Here is a 24,896-nt window from a genome sequence, read left to right as displayed (position 1 = left end):
GGTAGGTCTCAAAACTGCTGAGTGCTTTGGCACCAAAGTGCTTCTGATCATGCTTAGAAAAAGAATTGCAGGTGCCTGAGAAACCTCGCTGTTAAAATCACCAGCTCCAAGGGAATCGGGCACTTCCAAGTACTAGGTATGGCTGCGCAAGAGGTTTCATTTTGTATTTTCAAACTAAGCTCCTCAAATGGGGGTTAAATGCTTAGGACTTCCTAATGATTGGCAGAGGCAAGCTAGCCATGCGAAGGGGAAGCTTAGCAATAGCTTAGTTTAAAAATATTACTTGTATGCAAAACTTTTCTTCAGAGCAGAGTATATATATTAAAAAGGCCCTTTTTCATGTATTTCATATTTTATTGACAATTTTGGTTTGATCTCTTTCACTCAGATGTTGTAATACAGAAATAAAATTCTAAACAGGACAATCTAGCCTAAAATCTCAAAGCCCTGAGACACACTAAAAGTAAACAAGTGAGTAAGTAGTAAATGATGGCCAAAAGCTGAGAGTCTTTTCAAAGTGTTGCTATCTGTCTTCCAAGTTCCCATGTAGCACCTAAAAGTTGATGCCTAATATACCACTTCCTGTGTGACAACATCCCGATATACAAAATACACTTCAAACTCTCATTTATCTAATTTGAAACAGAGCATTTGGAATCAGTACTTCAGACCAATGACATCCAATATGTGCGAAACAACTCAAGGAAAAAGTATTTCACCTTTTTTTCCCCCTAATGCCAAAATGAAAATTTGAAAACAATGTCAAACAAAGCAAATAAAAGTTTGCTTGTGAAGACTCCGTGTGGTTTTCAAAAATACAAATGGGTTCAAGATGTTATTTAAATCAAACTACTGGAAGAAAGGGGCTATTAAAAATTAAAACCTTGGACGCAACCTCCAGCTCAAGAAGTCAGCCATGGACAGTCAGATGTTAGGGGGCTATTCCACAGGCAACACCACCCTGCACTTGCCCTGTTCTTCTGCTTTTTCTCTGAGCATCTGCTGCTAGTCAGAGAAAGAGCACTCCCTGGCCAAATATGTCTCTTTTTCTGTTAGCTTTCCTTTGAAAAGTTGTTCAGAAAGAAAACTCCAGGTCAGCTGTAATGGCAGCACGACAAGCTGTCAACAAATCACATTTGCAATATCCTCTTAACTGAAGAATCTGAATTCCCTGCCTGCTATTTCACAATTGTTTCTAACTACATTAAGTGTATATTTACACATCAGGGAAAAAAAAACAAACTTCATGTATTAAGATCTCCACATCTATCCGTCAAAATACTAATGCATTTTCCTGATAGTAGTAGCTGCTTTCATTTCTCATTTATTTGTCCCTCAAGAAGAGCTAGGCTATAAAACTTTGCAAGTAGTTGCATAATACACTTTCAGGATTTTATCTTCCAAGATTTCATATTTGTGGTTATTTGTCTGGTTTCACTCAAGTGAAAAAAATAAATCCTAATTTATCAAAGTATGTCAAAACACGCTTATACCAAAGAGCGTTTGTTCGTTTGACTCTCACAAATTAATTTGAGCACATCAAGAATTAAGTGTTTGTCGTAAGATAATTCCAACAATAATAAAGTCCTATTGCGTACAGATAATGTTACAGGACTTATCATGAGTTCCCTGGAGCTCGCAATTTCAGTGAAACAGCCTCACTTCCCAAACAACCTGTAACCAGACTGTTCCTCACATCGCTCTTATTTGATTTCTTCCAGGAGAGCAGCTAAAATGCTCCTCTGAGTATCAGCAAGTACCTTGTTCAAAATAAATTAACAGTATTAGCTACTTTTGCGTTCTCAAACGTATTAGGCTTGTAATAGCAAGCAGTGCAGATTATGAAGCGTGAAGCACACCGCCGTATCTTGTCATCTTAAGAGTTCTAGGATAAGTTAAAATTAAAAACAACCAAAAACCCCACAGATCGGAGCCCACGCCCCGAAGCTCACCGATCCCTTCCTTGCAAAACAGGCCCCCTCCAGGTGATGCAGCATTTGGAGGGGCTGTTTCACCACCCCATTGCTTCAGTTTTACTGCACTGTCACCGTGACACAGAACTAGCGGGATGGGTCAGATCCTGAATTCTGCCCCCTTATGCTGCCCAAAAAGCCAGCAAAAGCATTTCAGCTGTAGACAAGCTGGAAGCTCAGCAGATGCCCACTAGGACAGAGCAGTATTTGGGATTTAGATTCCCTTTTAGCGAGTGCCCAGGGAAGGAGCATGTGCCAGCTGTGAGAATGAAAGACCTGCAGGCTTTCACTAGGTATTAACCCCACAACAGCCAGGCACACACGGAAAGATGACAAGAACTCGAGTTGCCAGAGTACTGCCTGCTGGGACTTCCCATAGAGGACTTCCTCTATGGGAGACCACACGTCCAGTGAAATTACCTGGCTGCACCCCTATTCAGCACGCACATCACGCTTGATCGCATGCACCTCGTTTTTTTTCCATTTTGTTCGGTACCTGCATTTCCAAGCACAGCTTTACTGGCGGGTGGGAGAAGGGGAAGGGGTTTTAATTTCCAGCCATCGGTGCTGGCCAGTGCAGCACGAGCTCCCACATCACCAGAACTCATTTTGCATCTGCACAGCTGCTTCCCCCACATCTGGAGTCGGTGCCGAATCCCCTCCTCCCCCAGTATCCAACAGCCTGATAAATAAAAGCGATCTCGAAATGGAAAAAAAATAACCCTTTGCGGCATGTCTAAAACCTTGCTGAAATTTTTACTTAGAATAAATCTTAACCCTGGGGCCAGCCTAAGTTCTTACAGCCAGAACTGCCCGTGCACTGCCAATACAATATAAAAGCTACCACGAGCGCCAAGGGAAGAGCTGAAAGAAGTGAGGAAATGAGAGCTGCCCCACTTGACCACTGAGGGGGGAAAAACCAAGGCTGTGCCATCCAGCAGCCGGCGGGGCATCCAGAGAACATCTAATCTGACATGGTCAAACATCAATTAGAGAAGGGGCGTTCCCCCTAAAAACTCAAATCAAACATTAAACAAAATAAAAACAGAGCTGGTTAGAGAAACTTAAATAAAGCCGCATGGGTGAGAGAAACTGGAAATACTGCAAAATCAATTTGTTTTTCCAGGCAAAAAATGGAGAAAAGTTCCAACAAAATATTTTGTTATATATGTTTTTGGAACAAAATAACTTTGCAAACTGAAACAACTTTGACTTTACATTAGAAGCTGTAACCAAAACAAAATATTCTAATCAAGTTCTTATTTTTATTTTGGCTTTTGACTCTTCAAAATCATCCACAATATGAAACTTCTATCTTCCACACATTTCCTAATCAAATCTCAGAGAACATTAAGGGCCATGTAAGGTATACACTTTTTTTAATTCTTGATGCTGGCAATATATATGCAAAAATGAGTCCAATTCTTTAGTTATGTTATCCTATATTATTTCTTCCCCACAGGATCTCGCTTTGATTTTGCAAAGGTAACATTTATAAAGAAAACAATGTCCTGAAAGGTTTTAATATTACATGTAAAAAAAAAAAACTTTCATGTGAAACGAATCAGTCACAAACTCAGGATTCTCAACCTTTAGACATGCTCACATGACAACTTCTAGAAGTTAGTGATCTGTAGAGCCCTGTCACCAGAGTGTGATACTAGCGAGTGAGTTTCCTTGTTCTTTCATAATTTTTGTTGAGTCTGTGTTTACTGAGATTCTTCAGGGCCTTATAAACTTAAGCAGTTTGGTCAGATTTTCAAAGTGGTTTTTATTTCCAGCCCTTACACTCAGAGGGAACAAAGCCAAAGTCAAAGAAAAAGACTCTGGGTTTATTTTTCCCCACAATGGATATCTTTTCCCTAGGCTTCTTCTCCAAAATAGCAAGACCATTTTGACTGAAAAATTCTAAATGGAAAATATTAATTGAAGCAGTTAAAGTTTGATAATCTACTGAAAGGTAAACATTGTAATGGAACACATTGGGCAACTTTAATTATAGATATCACCTTTGCCTCTGCTACAATACAGCCTCCTTGGAACTGATGAAATACCAGTACAGTCCTGATGACATTAAAATGTGACTGAAGGTCAACGACTGGTTAAACTGGAATGTTTCTGAGCCATTGTTAAATTATTCAGAATTATTTTAGGAAAGCTGCATAAAAAGTGCAAGAGTGCAGTTTTAGCTTCATCTAAATGCGCATAATGAAAATGGAAAAGGAAATGGGGAAACTGTCCTTTGCAATTGCCTTGAAAAGGGAAAAAAAGAATAACTTGTGTATCTTCAACTTACAATTAATCTAGCAGAGGAGAACAGTGCAAGAGAGTTTTTGTTTTTACTACTTATTTCCCCAAACCCTTTTCTGCAAGAGCAAGCGTGGGAGGAAAAGAAGAAGAATGGGACATTATTTCAGTAAAGAATGTAGTTATTTTAGTTTCTGTTGCTTAACACCAGTGAGAGGAGACTGGCAGGAGTAAATAATTAACAACGATCAACAATCCTTTTCTTCTACTGCAGGATAGCTGTTTCCTGATCCGTGTCTCTATCTGTTGCTGCATATGTGTCTGTGGGGCTAAATGAAGCCTCCTCCGGCCATCATCCAGCCTTCAGAAACAGGTGAATCAACGTGAAAATGAGCGGTGGCCAAGGGTGCTCAAAGCAGGGAGCACTTCTTACACTGGAGAGCTGGGAGCGAGCTGTGCAGTGTGAAGGCTTGAATTGATACACAGCCCCCTCCTCTTTCCTTCTTCTTCTAAGGGTAGTAAATTTAACACCGACAAAAAGTCAGCAGCATTGGCAAGTGCTCTGCAACTTCCTTGGTGGTGGTCAGGAGCGCTGCATGCACAGCCCAGTGTTTCTCCTGCACCTGCACGACACACTACAGCCCGTTCCCTTCCAAAGGCTCCGGCCGGCCAACTATTTGCTATCAACTATTTACAACAAATGGTGCCAAGGTATGTGGTTGCTATTTAAACAAAGACGAATTCTCACTAGAGACAAAAATAAGACCTGACGACTCATTTTTCACTTAGGATCCATAAGATTTATAGCTGCAACACACTGTCAGTGGTAAGGAGTGCATCGTCTCTAAACCCTTTCCCATAGAGTTCTTACTCTTGCAGGATGAACATTACATAGTGTACGATCACAAGCAGAAAAAGCAGGATAGCAAAAATTTTTTGCTCAGAACAAGTTTACTGGAGTTAAACGCTAGGTAATTTTGTAAAGTTCAGAAGACAACTTTCCAGGCTTTGGTCAGAGAACCACTACAAAAACAGCTGCGTCAATTTATGATGCTACTACCTCATCGGCTGTTTGCCACTCCCTATCTATCGGAGATTACCACCATTGAGATGGAGCTGGTGGAGAGCCCGTGCGAGCACTCACCATCTGCTTCAGTGCCAAGTCTGCCTGCATAGTTTTGAAAAAGTCCGCATTGATACATAAACTAAGATGGATTAGCTTCTGAGCTGAACCAGATGAACAATGCTCACATGATCCATTTTGTAGGTCTTGCTGTGAGAATGGTAACTTCAGCTAAGACATCTTAACAAAAGGTTGTTAGCATTGTACTAGATAAGAATATTATTATTATATATATATAAAAAAAAGGAAAGGAAAAAACCTTTCACATGTTTAAGTTCAAATATAAACATAAAAGGCAGGTAAATGGATTAAGCTATCTGAATGAATGACTAAAGAGAGAATTATTCCCACTATTTTTGAGATGATAATATTACTTTTAAAAGACCTAAAATGAAGAGCAGAGGCTTGCAAGGATTAGTATAATAATACCCACATGTATCGCATTAACTCTCACTGAAGAGGAATGAACTTCACTTGCTCACACACAAGTCCCCAAATATAACTCCTATCGCATCTGAAAGAAAGAGCTCATCCATGAAAAAAAGTCACCTGCTTGCGTAATAGTTAATAGAAAGGATTCAGAAGTGGTGGGGGGAAACTGATTTGGAGCCAATGGAGCCATTAGCAGAAATGATGCCCAGATGCAACCTCTAGCCCTGGAAGCTGCCACAGCACTGGTTGCTGGAGGCTGGGCGGATAAGCAAGAAGGAATATTACTCTCACTGTCTGTCTTGCTATCATGCTAGTCTTTTGACTTCTGCTGCCGGCCACATTTGAAAGAGGACACTCAGCTAGACTATGCAGATCTTAGGCATGGTATATGACAACCATTCAAAGTATCATATATTGCCGTGTCACATCTGCTCCAAGGCTCAGTGCTGAACTTCTAGGCAGGGACATGTATATCAGTTCTCTGTGCTGTGAAATATCACTTGTACAGACCTCAACGGGTTCCTCTATCATCAGATACTTCAAAAGAACTTTTCGTTCACAAGCAGATAGTTAGCTCCAAATGTGGACAAAGACATGAAAACAAAGCATGTCACTGGGTCTGAACTCTGATTGTCAAAGTATGTAAAAATGCCAACTCGAATGTTGTGATCTGAGCCTATATCAATTTTGGAACGAGTGACAAACTAATGGCTCTTCTCCTAACAAATGCAGACTGGTAAAGGCAGGAATCAAAGGACATGGCTCTCTACTGTACATCAAGAATAGGGGAAAAGGGAGAAAACTGTAAACAAAACAACTAATCTGCTACTGACAAATAACAGTTTCAGAAGTCAGAAATGAGGGACTGTTGAAAACCTGTGCTATCAGACTGAGTAAACTTCGGAAAAAATATCCCCATAGCATATGCCCGAAGAAGTAGGAAAAGTTGAACTTCCCTTTAAAGAACAACAAACCACCAGAAATCAAAGGTCAGGACCAGCAAAGACCAGCACAAACTGCATCTCCACTCCACATGTATCACACCTACTCATAATGCAGTCAGCTAAGGACAGGATTAGATAAGGAAGCAATACTGTATTTAAACAGGAGAAAATATTTATCACCCTTAAGATTTCACATATTTTACCCAGCAATAAAACATGTTCTTTAAATAAGGATCAGAGCCCTGGGAATAGATAGTCCTTTCCCGTCTGTAAGTGTTGTTTGTCTTGAGCACTGCAGCATTAAAAAAACAGTGCTGCAAAGCCCGTAAATAAATAGCCAATGTAAGTTTGATGAAAGATTGGCTCAGAAGACTGCTTTTGGCCTGAATAGAAAGATACGCTTTCATCCTGTTTTGACTATACTCATACGTTTACCTAACATAATTGGATGTAGTTAATATTGCAGGAGCCTTCAAGCAGCGCACATTTCCCTCATTAGTGGGTTTAAAGCCTTAATGATATCTCCTGTGCTGCAGAAAAGCCCAATGTAGGCTTTAACAGTGATTGGCAAGTTTCAACGGTAGAAAACTGGGGGAAGGGAAGGCAAAACCTAATAAAACTCTGATCTTGTTTTCTTCAGTCGTTTAGCGAGGGAAATTTTGCAGAATGATGGAAGAAAGGAAAAAAGGTGAGCATAAACAAGTCAAAAAAGATCATTTCAGAAGTTGATCTTACAGTAACTCAAAGAAACATGCAAAAGAAACAGGGAGTGGGTAGAAAGAGGAAATGCCCCTTCACATACCTGCAACATGCATACTTACATACTTAATCCTACACAAACTCATTCTGACATAGACAAGTGCATATGCACAGAGTATTGTCAAATCAGCATCTTCCTACACCTGCAGCAAAACCACCTTTTTGTAGTTTCATTATGCAGCTTTTTTTCCCCTCCTTTAAGTCTCAATAGAGTTGGCAGGGAAGCCTTGCATCTAAGAAAGAGAATGTCACAATATACCATTAACTAAGTACATGCAAAGGGTTTGGGGTTTTGTTGTTTGTTTGTTTTGTTTTTGTTATTGACTAATTTTGACCATTTTCCAGGAACAGGGATTTCACAGGCTGGTTTAGTTTCAAAAGAAGCGTAATTATGTACAGCTGTATTCAGTATTTCTTAACTGCCTCGAACAATCAGTGAAAGAAGAGATTTGCACACATTATCAGCCACTATCATTAGTGCTGTAAAGTACGTAATCCATCTGGTGTTCTGGTGTCTACCTAGGAGCAGGTATTGAACCAATGATGGCTGCAGTATAATCACATAAAGAAAGAGCATTAAAAACAAACAAAACAACCCAGCAACCCTAGTAATTTCTCAACACCAGATTGTCCTTGTGTTTGTGTTCCCCCATGGTTTTGCAAACCATTTTTATACATATAGGCGTGGAGAGGGGAGAATTAAAAATGTAAATTTCATCAACATGCGGTTTTGCAGTCTTCACAGGGGAAGAGGTAGCAGGATACCATGGTGATGGCAGCACTGCAGCCCATTAATAAACCAGGGAAAGAGTCAGGGATAGATTCAAATACTTAGACCCATGCTGAAAAATAACTCACTTCATAATAAATCCTGTAAAAGATAAGATGACTGTGCATCTCAACATCAGCTGTGGTCGCAACCCACTGATTCATCATGTCTTGATGGGGGGCAAGGGAAGAGGAAACTTGTTTTTAAGCCTTCTAGCCTCCTTACAGTCAATTGCATTGCTTTTATATTGCCAAGGTTTATGGCCCATAGCATCTGAAAACAGACAACCCATGGCTGAAAAAGAGAAAAAAGTGGAAAGTTTTTATTTTGTATTCCATCTGTGTGTAACCCATCTGTTTCCACCATCACTGCTAGCCATTCATACAGGAGGGATCAGCCAGTTTTATTTGCTGCCTTACCTGGAAATGTGACAACTATTAGTGTTTGCTTACTCAATTTGAGATTCATAAATCTCAAGCAAACAAATTTACATGACCTACCTGGACAACAATATATTAGCTGGTTAAAACAGCCCCCTTACAAGTATGGCCTTCTCCAAGCCCAACCATGGTCTGACCACCACAGCTGGGGATACGCTGACCCCTTGCAGAAGAGCTCCCTCCAGCCATGACAACACAGAAAACCTTCCTCCAAACAGCAAACCATCTATGTAACCGCTCAAAGGAAAGAAAATGTCAGTTAGAGGCTCTCTTCTTTAACGGAGTCTTTCCAAGTCAGTCAACCAGACCATCCTCAAACTAACTGGACTTAACTACAGTCAGCGTTTTTAGATTGATTGCCTGTAAGCCGTTCTGTGGCACTCCAAACTATTGTTATCGATATCTTCCTAAACGTTCAGAAGTCTTTATCAAATACTTAAATGTGTGAGAAGAGACCGTGTTCACCCTCTTTACCATGCAAGGGAAAAAAGGCTCCTATTCAAGGAAACATTCCCATTGTGGACAGACTATTAATAAACATAGGTAAATACAAGCTCAAGGCCCACTGAATTCAATGAGACGTAAGAATGTGCACAGAAGTTAAGTAAATGCTAACATCTTTTTATGAATAGTAGTCAGCAGAGGCACATGCCAGGTGTTCTAGATAGGTACAAATGCGCTTTTCCACCTTGCAGGACAGATTTCGCTTCATTTCCTTTTCTGAATTAGAATTACAAATAAAAATGACAAATTTAAGAAAAGATAATTCTCAAAATTCATTCAATTGAATCTTTTAATATTAACTTTACTACTTCAGGGGTTTTTTAAGTACTTCAAAATAGAAAGTTACTTAAAAGGAAAAAAAAAAAGAACAAAAAGAGCTTTTCAATAAACCTTTTTCCTCTATATTTCTGAAGCTTCTTTTAAGAACAAAAAAACCCCAAAAGCCTCCCACCACAACTATTTGAATTAACAGATAAACCAAATCCCAACCCTTTGCCATCAGTTCTGAAGCACTAACATTCGCTAATGATAATGTTCAGCTGGAAATTCCCAATGTACTTTTTTACGTTTGTTAAGGTGACAAAGCACTTCCCAAATGATTTGCCCTTGTGGACACAGGAATTCTGTAGCAAAGCCAAAAACTAAGCTCAGAGCTTCTAAATCCCAACCTAGAGCCCTAATCACAAAACCAGACTTCATCTCACTGGGATTCAGAGGATCAGGTGGTTTCCAGAACACAGTCTACTAATATGTCAAGTCTTTCTTTAAGGCTAACTGAAGCCAAAGTCTGATTAATTTTACAGTCAATCGCAGTGATCATTTGACAACATTAGTTTTGTGCTATTAGCTTCAGGATATGGGGAATAAGGGGTAATTTGTTGTGCATGCATAAAAAGACATACACAGTCTGAAAGAAATGACCCTCTCAATATTTATTATTTTAATTTTAAAGCGTCTTTTGCAAGCATATGCACTGCTACTTTAGAACATTTAAACAAAACTGGATTTAATTGCTCAGAAAAATTAAGCGGCAAGCTCTGAAAGAAAAAAAAGGAACGAAAAAAATAAATCCAGAATTAAAAGCTATTTTACCAGCTAAAGGCGGCAGCAAAATAGTTACATATACATCAGGCAAGCTAGAAAGGTATCCCAGGATGTCTAGAAGACAGCCACGGCGGCACACTTGGGGAAAGAAAGCAGATACATCATTATGGTAGTTGAGCCTTGGAGCTCCTGCTCTGGCATAGCCCAGTGAGAACCATCAGGTCAAACCAAGGATAAGAGCCCTTGCTCAGCTCCCTGGCAGGAACTGGCACTGGAAAATCACTCAGGCATCTGGACTCACATGACTGTACAACAGCACCCACAAATATGCAGTCAAACAAATTAATATTAAACAGTTAAGGGCTATACAGCCAAACGCATTCCCTGCTAGCATAATTCCCGTTCTATAATGATGCTGTACCAGCCAAGATTTCAAACCAACTATGATCTAGCAGCTGTAGAAAACTGTGAGGCAAAAAAGTAAATCTTAATAAATTCACTGCTAGAACACCTTTTCACTTATCCTCGTAAGGCACAGAATGATTTTTGGAAGCACTGAATATTCTCAGCTCGATGAGACTGAGCCTTATTGTACACGTGGCAGGATCGACACTTGCTAGATTTTGTCCTACAAAGGGAGGGAGGAAAGAACATCGCAGCTCCGTATCACAAAGAACTGGATGTTCAAGGCACGGCCTGCCATCAGATGTGCTGGCTGTGCTGCATCAGGAACTGAAATGTCACCACGGCATGTACAAAGAGGCACATTTTGTCAAGTTCCCATAATAAGATATGGCACAATTGATGCCCGCAAGTCTCTAGTGAGGACTGGAGATTCAGCATCTCCTCAAATCACAGAGAGACCCCAAATCAATCTGTGTGCATCTGTATGCATCCATAAATACACATGAAGATACACACATGCAGGTGTAACAACCAATTGTGGGACACGTTGGCTCCAGAAGCATTATGCTGGTCACCTTCCATGTCCTATGTGAACCCAACAAAAACCAAGATGAAACAAGATGAAGGAATGGGAAAATGACAAAATATATCTAAAAAGACTGAGGCAGTGAACAAATTTAAAGCACGTTCCTTCTCTCTGCTGCCACAAAATCCAGCTTGTTTTTAAAACTAAATATCACAATCAAATTATTAGCACCCACTGGAACATCGCTCGTGTACTAAACCATCCCACTGAACAGTCATTTTAAAGGGTGGAAAAATGAAGATCTCGTTATATATATGTCACCTTTTTTTTCCCATTTGTTTGAATCATTTTCCAAATATTGACTTGCCTGCCGTCATACTGTGCGTCACTAGTGCTCCAAACCACGCGCCCATGAGAAGGTGAGCCTCCAACAAAGCACACTCATCTGTTTACAAACTGAGTTCATTGCACTTTGAACAACAATTTGGAAATAAACTAAGAAATTCACATGAAAGGATGATGATGATGGCATTGACACAACCGGAAATAATCACAGGACATTTAATCTGAAGAAAAGAAACATTTCTAAACCAAACAACCAAGGGTACAGGGTCAACCATGTATATGCATTTTTTGGCAACAGTACACAACTTTTCACTCTTAAACTATTTTTACGTGACATGTCTCCAAATGAATATGTTTGGAGCTTTATTTTTCAAAACAAAAAACATATTTGTGAGAGAGGCACTGAAGAAACAGCCCAGCCCATAAACTGGGTTGGACTATGGGTTTGGATACACAACTGAATTACCGCTGTTTACTGACTGACAGCACATCTGCGGGGCTGCTGCGTACAGGCAGTGCCTGCACTCTAAAAATCAAGGCGGAAGGCATCAAGTAAAACCTTGCACAAGACACGCAAGTGACGCTTTAGTTGCAAAAGGCCAAGAACACACACACACACAGAGTCAGCTCCTGAGGCACCAAACTGAGCTGTTTGAAGCCAGTTGTGCATCCCTGTCCCGCTCTGGAGATGAATAATCACTATCAGTTGGCGTAGGGTTGCCTGAAGTTAATGGAAGTACACCGATTTATGCTGGCTGAGGGCCTGACCCAAAATTCACAGAATTACGGGATGGTTGAGGTTGGAAGGGACCTCTGGAGGGCATCTTTTGTCAAATTTGGATAGACCTTTTGACAGAGCAATATACACAGACACTAACAAGAGACCAGGAAGAATAGCCAGTGCAGGGGTATGGCAGCTGTCCTGGACCACAGCTGGTAAAGGTGCAGAAAATAGGCTCCTTCCTAATTGGTGGCTGTATTTTATTTGTTTAATGCCACAGGTAGGCCTGAAGCTTCACAGATTTAGCAAAAATAAAGGTGAGGCCAACAGCTTAGTGTAACAGGCAAATTCAACACGCGAAAAGAATAATAATGTCCCACAAAGATGAAGTAGAAGGAGGGGAAAGGGAAGGACAGACAGAAGTGAAAAGAAAAGCAGTTCTGGCAACTGTCTTTTCCTTCAAGAGAGATACAAGGAATTTGTATTGCCGTGTTATATCAACTTCCATGCTACTTTTTTGTTCTTACTTTTACCATTTCAGTATGAATTGTTGTTAATCCCTTGTTACTTTTCCCACTGTAGCAGCAAAGCTCCTGATGAGAAAACAGTGATATTTTCTTACAGCTATTGGAATTGGTGTAGATTTTTGTATTTTAAAATGTCACCCTCCTCCAGCTGGTTGGCAAGCAGATTTAAGAATTTGGGCTGGATCAACTACTTGTTTCCACTTGTGGTAGCCACATGGATCCTGGCTCAGCACCGACTCCAGCAGCCTGACAAACCTTGACTAGCCAGTATTGATCCACATTTTTGGCAAATACTTTGGCCTACAACTTCTGCATCATTTAAATTACATACCAGGTAGTATCTCTCTTCACGCTGCTCCATCTTAAAATTCCGCTCCTACATTTTTAAAAGTACAGTTTAATGATTCTCAAGTACTAATTCAAAAACAAATTTTGAATGCAGAAATTAAAAACAATCCAAAAACAGATCATGTATCATTATCCCGCATGGCAGAATGCAACAAACAACATAAACCTATCTCACTCATAGCACAGTAATGCAGCTAAAAATGGGCTTAATGCTCTTAAAAGAAAACTTCTATTCAAGGGACGACTTACGATAGTTGGGAGAAAAAGGTATCATTTATTGCAGCACAGCCCCGCCTAGAATGCTGGCTGAGGTTTCTATGGTTAACCTAAATTAAAATCAACTCCATATTTTTTGGCTGAAGGTCTATAAGCTAATTTTCATCTTTTCTTCTGCAACTGTAATTAAAAACACAGGGAAAAGGCTTCACATGCCTCAAGTATGAAAGTACACTACAGTAGATATTTTTGTTTTTAAATGGCTGCAACGCTCACCTTAATCAAGTGGGAAAGTAGAATGTCGTTATTGCCTTCTTGCGATTATACAGTTAACGATAAATATACCCCATGCCTACAGGGGAATAACACCCTGCGTACTAGACTTGGTTGCTTGTTCTAAAAGGAAGTGAACCTTAATGCAGATTTGATCTGCAGTCACCATACACTTCTGCTGCAAGAATTACTAATCAGTTACTCAGAAACAACAGAAGAGGGCAAGGGAACCTAAAAGGTTTTTTACAGCAATATTCAAAAGATATTCTTAGTAAAGATGTGAAATGTATAATACCAAAGGGAAACATAATGGCATAAAATGAACAGGAGTTTGGCGTCTGTTCACATGCAAAATCCACTTTGTCCACGTAAGGAGTGAGCAGATAGGTTCAATGTGAGAGAACTGTACAACTGGTCCAGGCATCTCTGGATGTGGAGGCAGGACACAAGAAGCTTCCAAAAGAGTCCTCTCAGTAGATTAAAACCAGCCTGATTCCATAAAGTTCTTCTGATGACTTCCCAGCAAGCAGCCAGCAAGTGCACAATCCCAGATTAAGGTCATTCTTCTTATGAGCCCTCAAAACTGTGACACAGTGTTAGAGACAGCTTTAATAAAAGGTCGGAGTTCACTGAGTCATCATCTTACCCACTTCTGTCTATCAAGTGTATCATCCACTGTTTCCAACTCTTCACAAGTCCTATTTCCCATTGTCTCTTACTCTAATATATACATATTTTAAGATTAATTGAAAGAACAGCAAAATAAACATGGAATATAAACAACTTGTACCCTCTAATACACTTCACTTTTAGAATTAGTCCTGCACAGCCTGCAACTTAGTGACGCTTTGTTAACATACAATCCCTACAACGGCTACAGAGTCTGGTGAATAATCTGCCTTTATGGCACTTTGGGTTAGATAACTCACATTACATTTCACTTCTGGTGGATGAGGTCCCAATCTTGAAATGCATTTGAGGAGGTGGGCAAGCAAAGAAAACCCAAGGCCTGTTCAAACTCAGTGGTCTCACCCTCTTTCCCATCCTTCTCACCCTTAAAAAATGACACTCAAGCTAAAAAAAAGACTTTGGGTTGAAAGAAGCGTGTGCCATGTCTGGATGAAAGATATTAGCCTAGCTTTGTGAATAGCACTGACGCCAAAGTCATTTCTATAACCACTCACCAGTAGACCATCTTGGGAAGGAACGGGTAAAATACGGTAGGGGGATCTATTTTGCATTTTGAATTCTCCACTGGCAAATAGAAACCCTCACTTAAAGTAGAGGAGCTTGCTTTGAGTAATTTTAAAATATACAAACAGAAGCAACCCTATTAAAAGTCTTAAAATGACATTTCTTCAGTCAATATGAGAAGAAGGAATTCTAGTACTTGGAAAGTGTGTTTCTCACTCTCACCTTTCAACCATTATTCATATACAACTAAAATCACATCTGAATAAATTCCACTCGCCTTCATTACATATCATCCAGCATTATATATTTTCATATAGAATTGTTAGTGTACAGGATAGCTGAACACTTCACCAGGAGAGCTGATTGTGAATTAAAGAGGAGAGGCAGATTCCAGTGTGAAAATTCAAGCGGGGAAAAAGATCCCCAGGTTAGATATGGAAGGACCCAGAAACAGAAGGCTACCTGAAATGGCTGGAACAGGGGGAACAAAGTGGCAAGTGAGAAATAACAACACTCAAAGATTGCAGCTGTGTGAGAAGAGCATGGAACAAGCAGATAAAAGCATGTAAGATGAAGCAAGTTCACTTGAATTAGACTCATGGGCATTAAGCGAGCCAGAAATAGCAACATTGCACAGGGGGGATACTGCTCATTTTGTTAAAGAGAGGTCTAGGAGTTAAATTTTCTCATCTGCCACAGGCTTTCTGATTAGTGGCGGGGATGTCAGTCTGTGCCTCAGCTCCTCACCTATAAAGCAGGATGTTGTGAAGAAAAGACACAAATGGTTCAGGGGACAGTCAAGTGATAAGGGCAAGATGTGAACCTACACAGACAGCTCTACCTAACAGATTCTCTGATGAAGAAAAAAAGGGAGAGAGAGAGAGAGTGGCTATAGTGACCTGACCCCACTGAATTTCAGAGAGGAACACAAATGTTACAGACCATGAGAGACAGATGTATAACCACAAGAAAGAGAGATAAACCTCTGACCATAAATGCCTGGAGAGAAAGAAAAATTTTGCCAAATAAGAAGGGTGACAATGCACAGATATATTCAAATGACAAGACTGACTGAAATTAAGAGCAGAACAAATATGTGAATGTGCCCTCAAAGGAATGATCTGTAATTTCAGGGCGGTGTTACTTGGGCACCAGCTACTGCTATGAATAGTGGGTACTGCTAGGAATAGCGTTCCTATCAAATATACAGGAGTAAAGTAGGAAGTAGGGTTCCTGCTTGGGGGTGCAAGAAGGGAAAGGGTGGGAAATTCCTTCAAATGTAGAGAAAATGGGGAAAAGACCCTTGCCACACACAACAACTTCAGCCTAAGAAGCTTGCACACTGAGATTCTTCCATTCAGATGTGAGTTATAGGCAGAACGGAGGGTGACTGGTACAAGAGGTCATTAAATAAGATACAGGTAGTCACAAGATGAACCTCATGCACCAAAAGAAGCAAGCAAAGGAGACAAGCTGTCTGCAAAGAGACTGTCTGGTTGCGGGGAGGATCAGAGGGGCAGAGGAGACAGACAGCTGATCAGAGATGAAATTTTCCCTGAGGACACAAACAACCCTCCTGAATACATGTTAGTTTATTTGAGCAGGTTTGAGCATACAAAGGGGCCAGAAGGAAGGAGGAAATGGATGGCACTGAGGCAGCATGCAGTCACAGTGACAGTAATTCCTTGTAAAACGCAGAGGAACTACTAGAAATCTTTACTATCCCTCTGGTCATTCCCCTCTCATTATTTGTTCTAACGAGTACTTGAAAGGGAGCTTTTTAATATATGTGTGCATATAGATAAGTAAAATAAGTAACCAACAGCATACGTATAAGTCCTTGCTAACCCCAAATTCATTCTTTGCCATTTGTTATTTTCAGAGTGCTAAGTATGACAAAGCAACACATGTTAGCTGCAGGAGGCATGTCCCTGTCCCAAACAGCCTGCTCCTGCCTTAGAAAGTCTAAAAACACAAAACAGACCACGGATGGGAGAAAGCAAATAACACTGTCCCCACGTTACAGACTAAGAACAAGGAAGAGAGCTAGTAAATGATTTTCCCAGGATTTCACAGGCAGTCAGTGGCAAAACTGGGTATTGAAAGCCTCTCTCTTCAGCGTCCATCTGGTGCCTCAGTCACAAGGGCATTGTAGATCTTTTAAGGACATTCTCTTTCATCCTCAGAGTGTCCTGGTAAGAGGAGTCTTTGACTGAAATGTATATAGTGAATTTATACACCTTCAAATTTCATTGAACCCATGTTGTACTTTTCCCCCCCTCTCTACTTCCAGCTCCCTTGCAGTTAATTTTGGTCTGAGCTCAAATTAACAGCACTACCTGCTTTGTCCACAAAGCCAACCTTTCTATCTACTTACAGTTCTATTGGTGAAGTTACTGAATTCTGTCACTAAGATTTGCTTGATCATCTCTGGTGTGGAGACCACCACAAACATCTGGCGACCAATGTAGTACCTACAAAGAAAGAAAGCAGAGGGTCATGTCAGCAGATAATGTCAACCGGAGAACCGTCACCTTCCCTGAAATACCTCTGTCGCCTTGAAAACAGTTGCCATGAACAAATATCACAGAAAATATATTCCCCTGGGTAAATAAATATCTTTCCCCACCGCTCTCAACTTTTAAATTAAGATGCATGGTCCTGGAATTTAAAGGAAACAGTTAAAAACCTTTTACTGATTAATCAATGTTCAGACAATGTTTTAATATACAGGTTCACACGCTCTATGTGCACTGTGAACTCCATACAAAGTATCACGAACACAAACTACAGAGGGGCAAAACATTAGTAACCAACAACACAATCATGAAAGACCTACAAAATCGATTATCCTGCAGTTAGCCGCATGAAATGTCTTTCCATGGCAAAGCTCTGTCTACAATGAGCCATTCCAGAAGTCCCTCCAGCGTGGCTGCAGTAAAGGCACACTTCCACCGCTCCTACTAGCACTGGAACTGAGCGTATGTCAGACCCCAGGCTCTGCATTACCACAAACATAACCCTCCAACTGATACCATCTGAACCTTACATGACACCAATGAGGAAAAAAGAAACAAAAAATAAACCAAAAAGAAGTCCACCAAGTATAAAGAAATTAATAAAACTTCAGAAACTTTAGAAGAAGACTGGGTGAGACAGGGGTTTCTCACTCTCTGCTCATACACCCTCTACCTCCCGCTTCCAGTTTAATATGATCTTTGGAGTCAGGGTCTGTCCTTGGGGGACTTTACATCACTGTGGATGCCCCAGAGGTACCGGGACCCACCCCACCCCCACAACTCCTAGGGGTGCAGAGGTCCCTTCTCCAGCAGCATTCCCCCCCAAGGCCCATGGGTGCTCCGTGCTTGGCTGCTCTGCAGGGGGAGGAAGGAGTACCACCAGCAAGCAGAGGTTGCCTGCAGTCCCTACCTTTGCCGATTGCTGGACCAGAAAGTCTATGCAGGTGGTGCTGCCATTGCTCTGCCAGCAGAGAAGAAGAGGAGGCTGGAGGCAGGCACAGAAGGGCCGGGCAGCTCAGGGCAGAACACAAGAGCAATGCCACAGATGCTGCAGTACCGTGGTAATATCAACGCTTAATCATTTTGGTATGATACAGCTTAGTATCAATATATTGCTTATCACCTGTCTACATTTCAGCAACAGAACAGACAAGCAAACCCTGGGCTGAATTAAATTTAGTAACTGGAGGTTCCCATGGCAATGAAGCTGCAGCAGCACTGATTTCACCGGGGGCAAACAAGTCAGACAAATATCTTGATTCCAAAGCAGGGTTTCACAGTCCACCTTGACCCCTGTACCACCAAAACTCATAATAAACAAAAGGCAGAGAAGAACAAGAAAATAATTTTCTTCAAGAAGGAAGAGATCTTATTTTCTTCTCTGTTGGGTTTCAAGAGGGAGCTGTTATTTCCCAAATCCAGTCCACTTGAACCTTAGATACCGGTTGTACGTTCTATTAAAATAAACCTTTTTCACCTCTCCCAGTTTGCTAAACCAACAGCAAAGCAGCTATCTGTTAATGGTCCAACTTTTCTTCAGAATCCTAATAGGTGCATAACAAAGAGCTGAGGCCTCATTTTGAAGAGTGCTTTGATCACAGTGTTTGGCAAAAGAGGATAATGCCCTACATGCCCCTTCTGGATGTACTTTGTACTTTTTCTCTGGCATTAGAGAGGAAAAGCAAGCTTCCAAGGTGAAGACCCGTGCTGCTCCAAACCTACCCAGGATGATCAGCCATGATCACTGACCTGTCACACTCGCGTCTTGCTTTTCTCTTTCCTCCCCAAGTTCATCACATTGTCTCATTTAATGGTTAGTGACCAATGGTCCTCCAACACACAGCTTTTCATAGGGACCAAATTTCTAGCACCAGATTCCAGATCTGAATCAGAAGCCGATTACGTCTACCCAGACAGCTTAATCCTGACCACCAAGAGGCACCGCACGATACATCATGCAAAGCACATGTGTGTGTGTGAGAGAGAGAGACAATTCTAGTTTATTTCAAACTTGGGAAGTTGCAGAGCTCCAGCTCCAGTCCACCGGAATAACAGGACAGTACTCTCAGTGAGAGCCCTTATGTCACAGTGCACTTTGTGCTTGAAAGCATTCAGGACTAAAATTTGGGACAGGAGCATCTCCTACTCAAGCTGCTTTTATGAGAAAGTGACTCACAAGCCAAGCTTATGCAAACAAATCTATTCATCATCCTCCAACTCAGACCAGTCACCCGAACTCCCAGTTCTGCTTCCACAACTAAGCTCTTTCTTTTTTATTTACTCTTCTCTAACTTTCTATCTATAGACACCTGTTTTTCCTTTTCTAATCCAGTTATAAATAAGGGCAAAGGAGGAGAAAGAATAGAAGGGGAAAAAAATCTCCTGAATTTAATAAACTGAAAATACTGAAAAAAATTTTTAAATTGCTTTTTAAGCAAAATTCTAACTGCTTTTAAGGAATGACTGCTTTAAAGCACACACGGACTACCATCTCCTGTTGTATTGCAAACAGTAAAAGCTCTCTCCTTGGCTTTTTTCCATTCCTCAACTTTCTGTATATAATATTTCTAACCTTTTCTAGGACACAAGAAGAACAGGGTGTGTGTGGACATGCTTTGGAAGTCAAAATCCACAGGCTAGAGCATGACTTCCAGGATCTTCCCCTGAAGTTAAGGAAGAAGGACAAGAACAGCTATGTATGAAACAAGATCATCTGAGCTATTTCATTTAGCAAACACAGGTCCAGAATCTGCATAGCCACCAGAAATATGCTTAACTAAGTTTTAACGTATTTAAAATCCTTTGCAGGATTGAGGCCTTGGTCGCGAACCAACAGGATATCTCCCAAATAGATTTTTTTTTTAACTTGTTCTGAAATGGCAAGTAAAAGATAAAATCCTCCTGAACAATAATCTATTCTTCCCAAGTAAATAACATATTCACCCCTGCCATGTAACTTCATTTTGATTCTGTATTACTACATGAGGATATCACCAGCCTCACATAGACTTAGATTTATTATTGAACAAAACCCGATATTCTTGTCAGATTTTAATAAATAAGAGTTTGAGAAAAACAAAAGCCTCCCGGCAAGTGCATTACAAATGGATTCATGAATAATTTAGGACAGCACTTTTTATTAACTTTCTCTAGGTTAATCTTTTCCACAGGGCTTGTCCGCACACAGAAGTCCTACCTTTAACTACAGCGATACAGTACCATTATACTGCTTGACCCAACCTTTTGTAACGTTTTCTTGCAGGGCATTCAGGGTGTAATACACACTCTCGTGACCATCTAGCTCACTCCTGCACAGAAACAAAAATGTGTGAATGTGTATGGCGTCTTCAGAGCAATGCAACTCTGTCCACGTGGGAATCTGTTGTAACAGCGGTTTACTGGTAAAAATAAATTTCATGACCCGTGCATGAGTGTAATTTCCCTGTGTAAATGAGGCCTCAGTTATTCAAGTTATGCTGTTGGGGCAATTTCTACTAAATTTCTGTTTAAAATGCAGAAGAAAAAAAATCCGTATTTTTAGACCAGCAGCTGTAGCTCCATTGGAAGGTGAGACAAGAAAGACCTGGTATCAGTACATCGACAGTATGAGGGCAGGCTCAGCTTCCTCCAGAGGATGAAAAGGTGGATGACGAGCCCTCGGCCGAGTGGTCTGCTGGTGCAGAAGCGGGGAGCCCTGTGCTGCACCGTCCCAGGAGGGCCAGGGAAAGAGTTTCTTGTAAGTGTTCAATGGAGGGGATGGATCTACTCACAGGAGCTGTGGGCAAGGCAGGCTGCCCTCCGGTGTGTTTGCCACAGGGCTCGCAGGTCAAGGGGGTGGTTATGTTATAGTATATGAAGCAAAGGAAGTTAATCCGCATTCGGAGTGTTTTAATAACTGAAGTGGCTACAAACACCACACACACTCAGCTGCAGCAGTCTGGTCTGTAAGAGCAGACAAGCACCACTCTTAAGGCAATTAATGAAAGGGACAGAGACTTCGGACGCATGTTCAGGTTTCATCCAGGAGGTTGAGGTCCTCTTTGCAAATATTTAGTCATTTACTAGAAGCGTATTTTCTTTTGTTGTCAAGAATAAGCAGCAATCCAGCAATGATTTCTGATGTTTTGCATGTGCCCCGCCATTGCTTTCTGCAGAGATGTGGCCCTGGCATCTCAATCTGCACTAAATGCCTGCTGTGGCCATGGCCACAGAAGTTACCCCATGGAGATAAGAGACACCTGAGAGATGAGCTGCCAGGTCCAGCCATGAGCCCAGATAGGAGCAGTGGGATGAGAGGCACGTTGGAGCGCCCAGTCCCTCCTGCGACACCCAAGCACACCATCTCCCTTTCCCACAATTGCCAGGGACGCCCAGGAACACAGATGTCTCTTCTTGGGTGATGTAGTGGATCAATCAACTGCTTTTGATTTAAAGGACCAATTTATTATAATTATCCTTTCTGTGCCCCCAGGATCACTCTGGTCACACTGCACAGTCATCTGCTGCCAACAGCATCCCCCAAGTCCTGAGCCACGGATGTGCTCTCTAAGCAAAGCTCACAGCAACGTTGCCTTGTTGGGCAGGAAAAGATGGAGTGCACATGCAGTACGTCATGGCAAAGGGCCATATGTTTTTGTATAACACCTGTGTGGGAAACACCTGCAACCCTTTCACCTTGTTTATAGCACTGCTGTCAATTCACAGAAGACTTTGATCTCCCTATCTATTATCAGTCCCCACGTATTACAAACACATCGCATTAATCATAAAACACATATATGCTGCCAGGCAATAAACAAGGCTTTGTTTTCAATGTCGCAGTCTGGTAAAGCACGCAAAGATCATCTGGAAAGCTATATGAAAACAGAAAATTTTACTATCTCTGTCTTCCTCAGGGAAGAGCAAAGAAAAGAAAAAAAGGAGTGGTATGCAAAGACACAGAGATACAAGGGAAAAAGCTAATTTTCTTGGGACACATTTCCTTAAAAAAAAAGTTCCTCGATCCCTCTGCCTCTTTTGTTTAGACACCCATTCACTGCAGGCAGACAAATGTGAAAACCAAATAGTGCACTGCTTGTTTAAAATAGGACTCGAGCCTGGCGTTACTTGCTTAACTGTTTCAGAAGTCAGCAAATTGATTTGTCATGAGCCCTGTCCCCTTCCAGCTCTGTCAGGCGATTCACTCTCTGTAGGACTAAGCGATAAGTAACGAACAGCTGCAAAACCCAAACACAATCTTTACAGAAGATTTACTTTGGGCTGAGAGGAAAGGAAAGGAGGGGACAAAAAACCGTGAGGTACTGTGAGTCCCATTTACATTTATACGTATTTGGGATTACGATATACATATATCCCAATACTAATATTTATGTTATATTAGCAGCTAGAGGCCTCCAGGGTCCCGTGGTCCTAATTAGGCAGGAGTTGTACATAAGTAGAAGGCTTATTCTAGGCCTGTGGAGTCCACAATTAAAATAAACAGGAGTGACAAACAGAGGAGAAAATAAACAATGTCCTCCATTTCCATCTGAGGGACTAGGGCACAGGCAGGTATGGAGGAGCCTGGAATTGCCAGCAATCACCTATTATTTTTTTGACTCCCTGTGGGAACAAAGCTCCTCAGCTGCCCTGTATACACTGTAAATCCCAGTCCGGCTTTCTTCAGGCAGGGGGAAGTCTGCAGGAAAGTTGGGAGCTAACTCCCGTGCCACTTCTCCTGCGTCCCAGGCTGGGACTCTAGGTGGCAGGGTGCCTTCCTGGCTATTGTTATAAAGCATTGCCAAGCTGAGTATCTCCGGATTAGAGAAATGAGAAATACACATTACCACTTAAGAAAAATCAAAATAAAAAAAAAAAACCAAACACAACACCCTAAAACCAGGTGAACTTACTGCACATATTGAAGACCTGGTAGGACTGAGCAGTCTCAGGTGCAGAGAAAAGTTTCAAAGCACAGCTCTGCCAACACACACACGGATGCCTCAGCCGGAGACTAATCCAACCCATTGTGTAAATTCACGAAAAAGAAGACATGGCCACAGTGATTTCTATTTAAGAATAAATTGTTCCTCATTTCCTTTTTCGATGAACTACACTTCTTTTCATGCCGTGAAAGCTTTAAAATAAGCACATAGAACTATTAATTTAATTCCCGACTGTATTAAAAATATCATGTAACAAGATGCCCAGGCACTCCCGCACACTTTCTGCGCCGCTCTGTATTGCTATGCATCCACCTCTTTGTCCACATACCCGGGATTAAGAATGCTATATCTTCTACATACCAAGAACCTCTGCGCTATCTCAAACTTGCACCTTGCCAAAAGACCTCTGCTTTCTGACATGCTTAAGGAAGTATCAAAGAAGGAAGAAAATTCCGGGATTATTTATATTCTCTCCCCCACCAAAAGCACAGCTACTTTTAAAGGAGCTCCTCCTTTGTCAGGTGCAGTAAGAGACTGGTGGTACGAAAGTAATATATTTAGGGCTGACAATAAGGAGAAGGAGGGTTCTTTGGGGCCATTACAAGGTACAGAGCTGGTAGAGTCTTTCAAGTACCTTACACCAGGGTGCAAACGAGATCTATTTCTGGGCATCTCTAACCCCGGCTGGGGTTTAGCAACTGGAGGGTGTCACACACATTTACTAATCCCTTCCCCCTTCCAAGGGTGGCAGTGCGGGAGATGCAGACTCTGCACGGCTGTGTTAATTCATTCATGAAATGAAGTAGATGACATTTACCCACATATAAGGAATGACAGGGATTAAATTAAGCTCACAAAGTGCCATGAAGAGGAAAAAAAAAAAAAACCCAAAACCTGTAAAGAACCAGCCCCTCTGAATTATACAAGCATATTTGGCAATCTATGTCCACTTGGTTTTCTGAGAAAATCTGAATCCAGACCCAACTGCAAGCTCAAAAACTCATGCCCACGTTTAGGGTTTGGGAAGAGAAGCGGCAAAGGGGATGGACGGGGATAAGAGAATAATTTCTTTTCTTGCTCCAGGTGGGCTGTGGGAGAAGCCGGGTGCCAGGGCAGCGCGGAGCCATAGGGTCCTGGGCTGTGCTCCTCCACAGCTGGGGAGCTGCCGCATCCCAGGGCTGGCAGGGGTTATTTTTATCCTGGGCTAAGATGATTGCCACCGCCACCACTCTGCATGCTTGCATCATACCGCTAGCGCTGATTAGCTAACATCAGTATTCCACTTCATTAATGCGAAATGAAAGCTGTAAATAGGGTACTGCTTTTATAGGATGCTACTGGAAACGAGAAGTACTGCGATATTAATACGAAACCAGTTGCTCCTCCTGCCTGGGCGCGCGGTGCTGTTTGCTACTGGGTGACGCTGGAAGCGCTCATAGCTCTTCACCTCGGCACGAGTGCCAGAAGAAGGTTTCTAAATCTTTTCCCATGGTGTTTCCCACCAGGCTTGGGCTGTGTTAGTCTGTGTTTTGTTACCCGTGTTTAGACTGTAACATTTTCAGCAAAGCTTGTTTTGTCTGCGCTGGTTAAAGCAGGGTATGCCTGACTGACCTCATGTGATGGTGCAGCAGGCGTTTCCTGTGGGTTTCAGCATATTCCTGTG

The 24,896-nt window shown here is 41.5% G+C and overlaps 1 protein-coding gene across 5 annotated transcripts in view; it reads right to left on the bottom strand.

Annotated features, from left to right (window-relative positions):
* TBXAS1 (thromboxane A synthase 1) overlaps window positions 1-24,896 on the bottom strand; it is a 247,037-nt gene that overhangs the window by 114,292 nt on the left and 107,849 nt on the right. For 3 of the 5 annotated variants that reach the window (XM_063320468.1, XM_063320476.1, XM_063320484.1), the window contains one exon: window positions 17,168-17,264. In XM_063320468.1, coding sequence (XP_063176538.1) covers window positions 17,168-17,264 — 97 coding nt within the window. Of the gene's footprint in view, window positions 1-17,167; window positions 17,265-17,629; window positions 17,746-18,219; window positions 18,440-24,896 lie in introns of those variants that run through there. The other 2 variants (XM_063320492.1, XM_063320500.1) reach the window with 2 other exon arrangements.

Source organism: Chroicocephalus ridibundus, chromosome 1, assembly GCF_963924245.1.
Source record: "Chroicocephalus ridibundus chromosome 1, bChrRid1.1, whole genome shotgun sequence".
Taxonomy (NCBI): Eukaryota; Metazoa; Chordata; class Aves; order Charadriiformes; family Laridae; genus Chroicocephalus; species Chroicocephalus ridibundus.
Note: the sequence above shows the minus strand (reverse complement) of the source record. Positions and strands in the feature narration are given on the sequence as shown.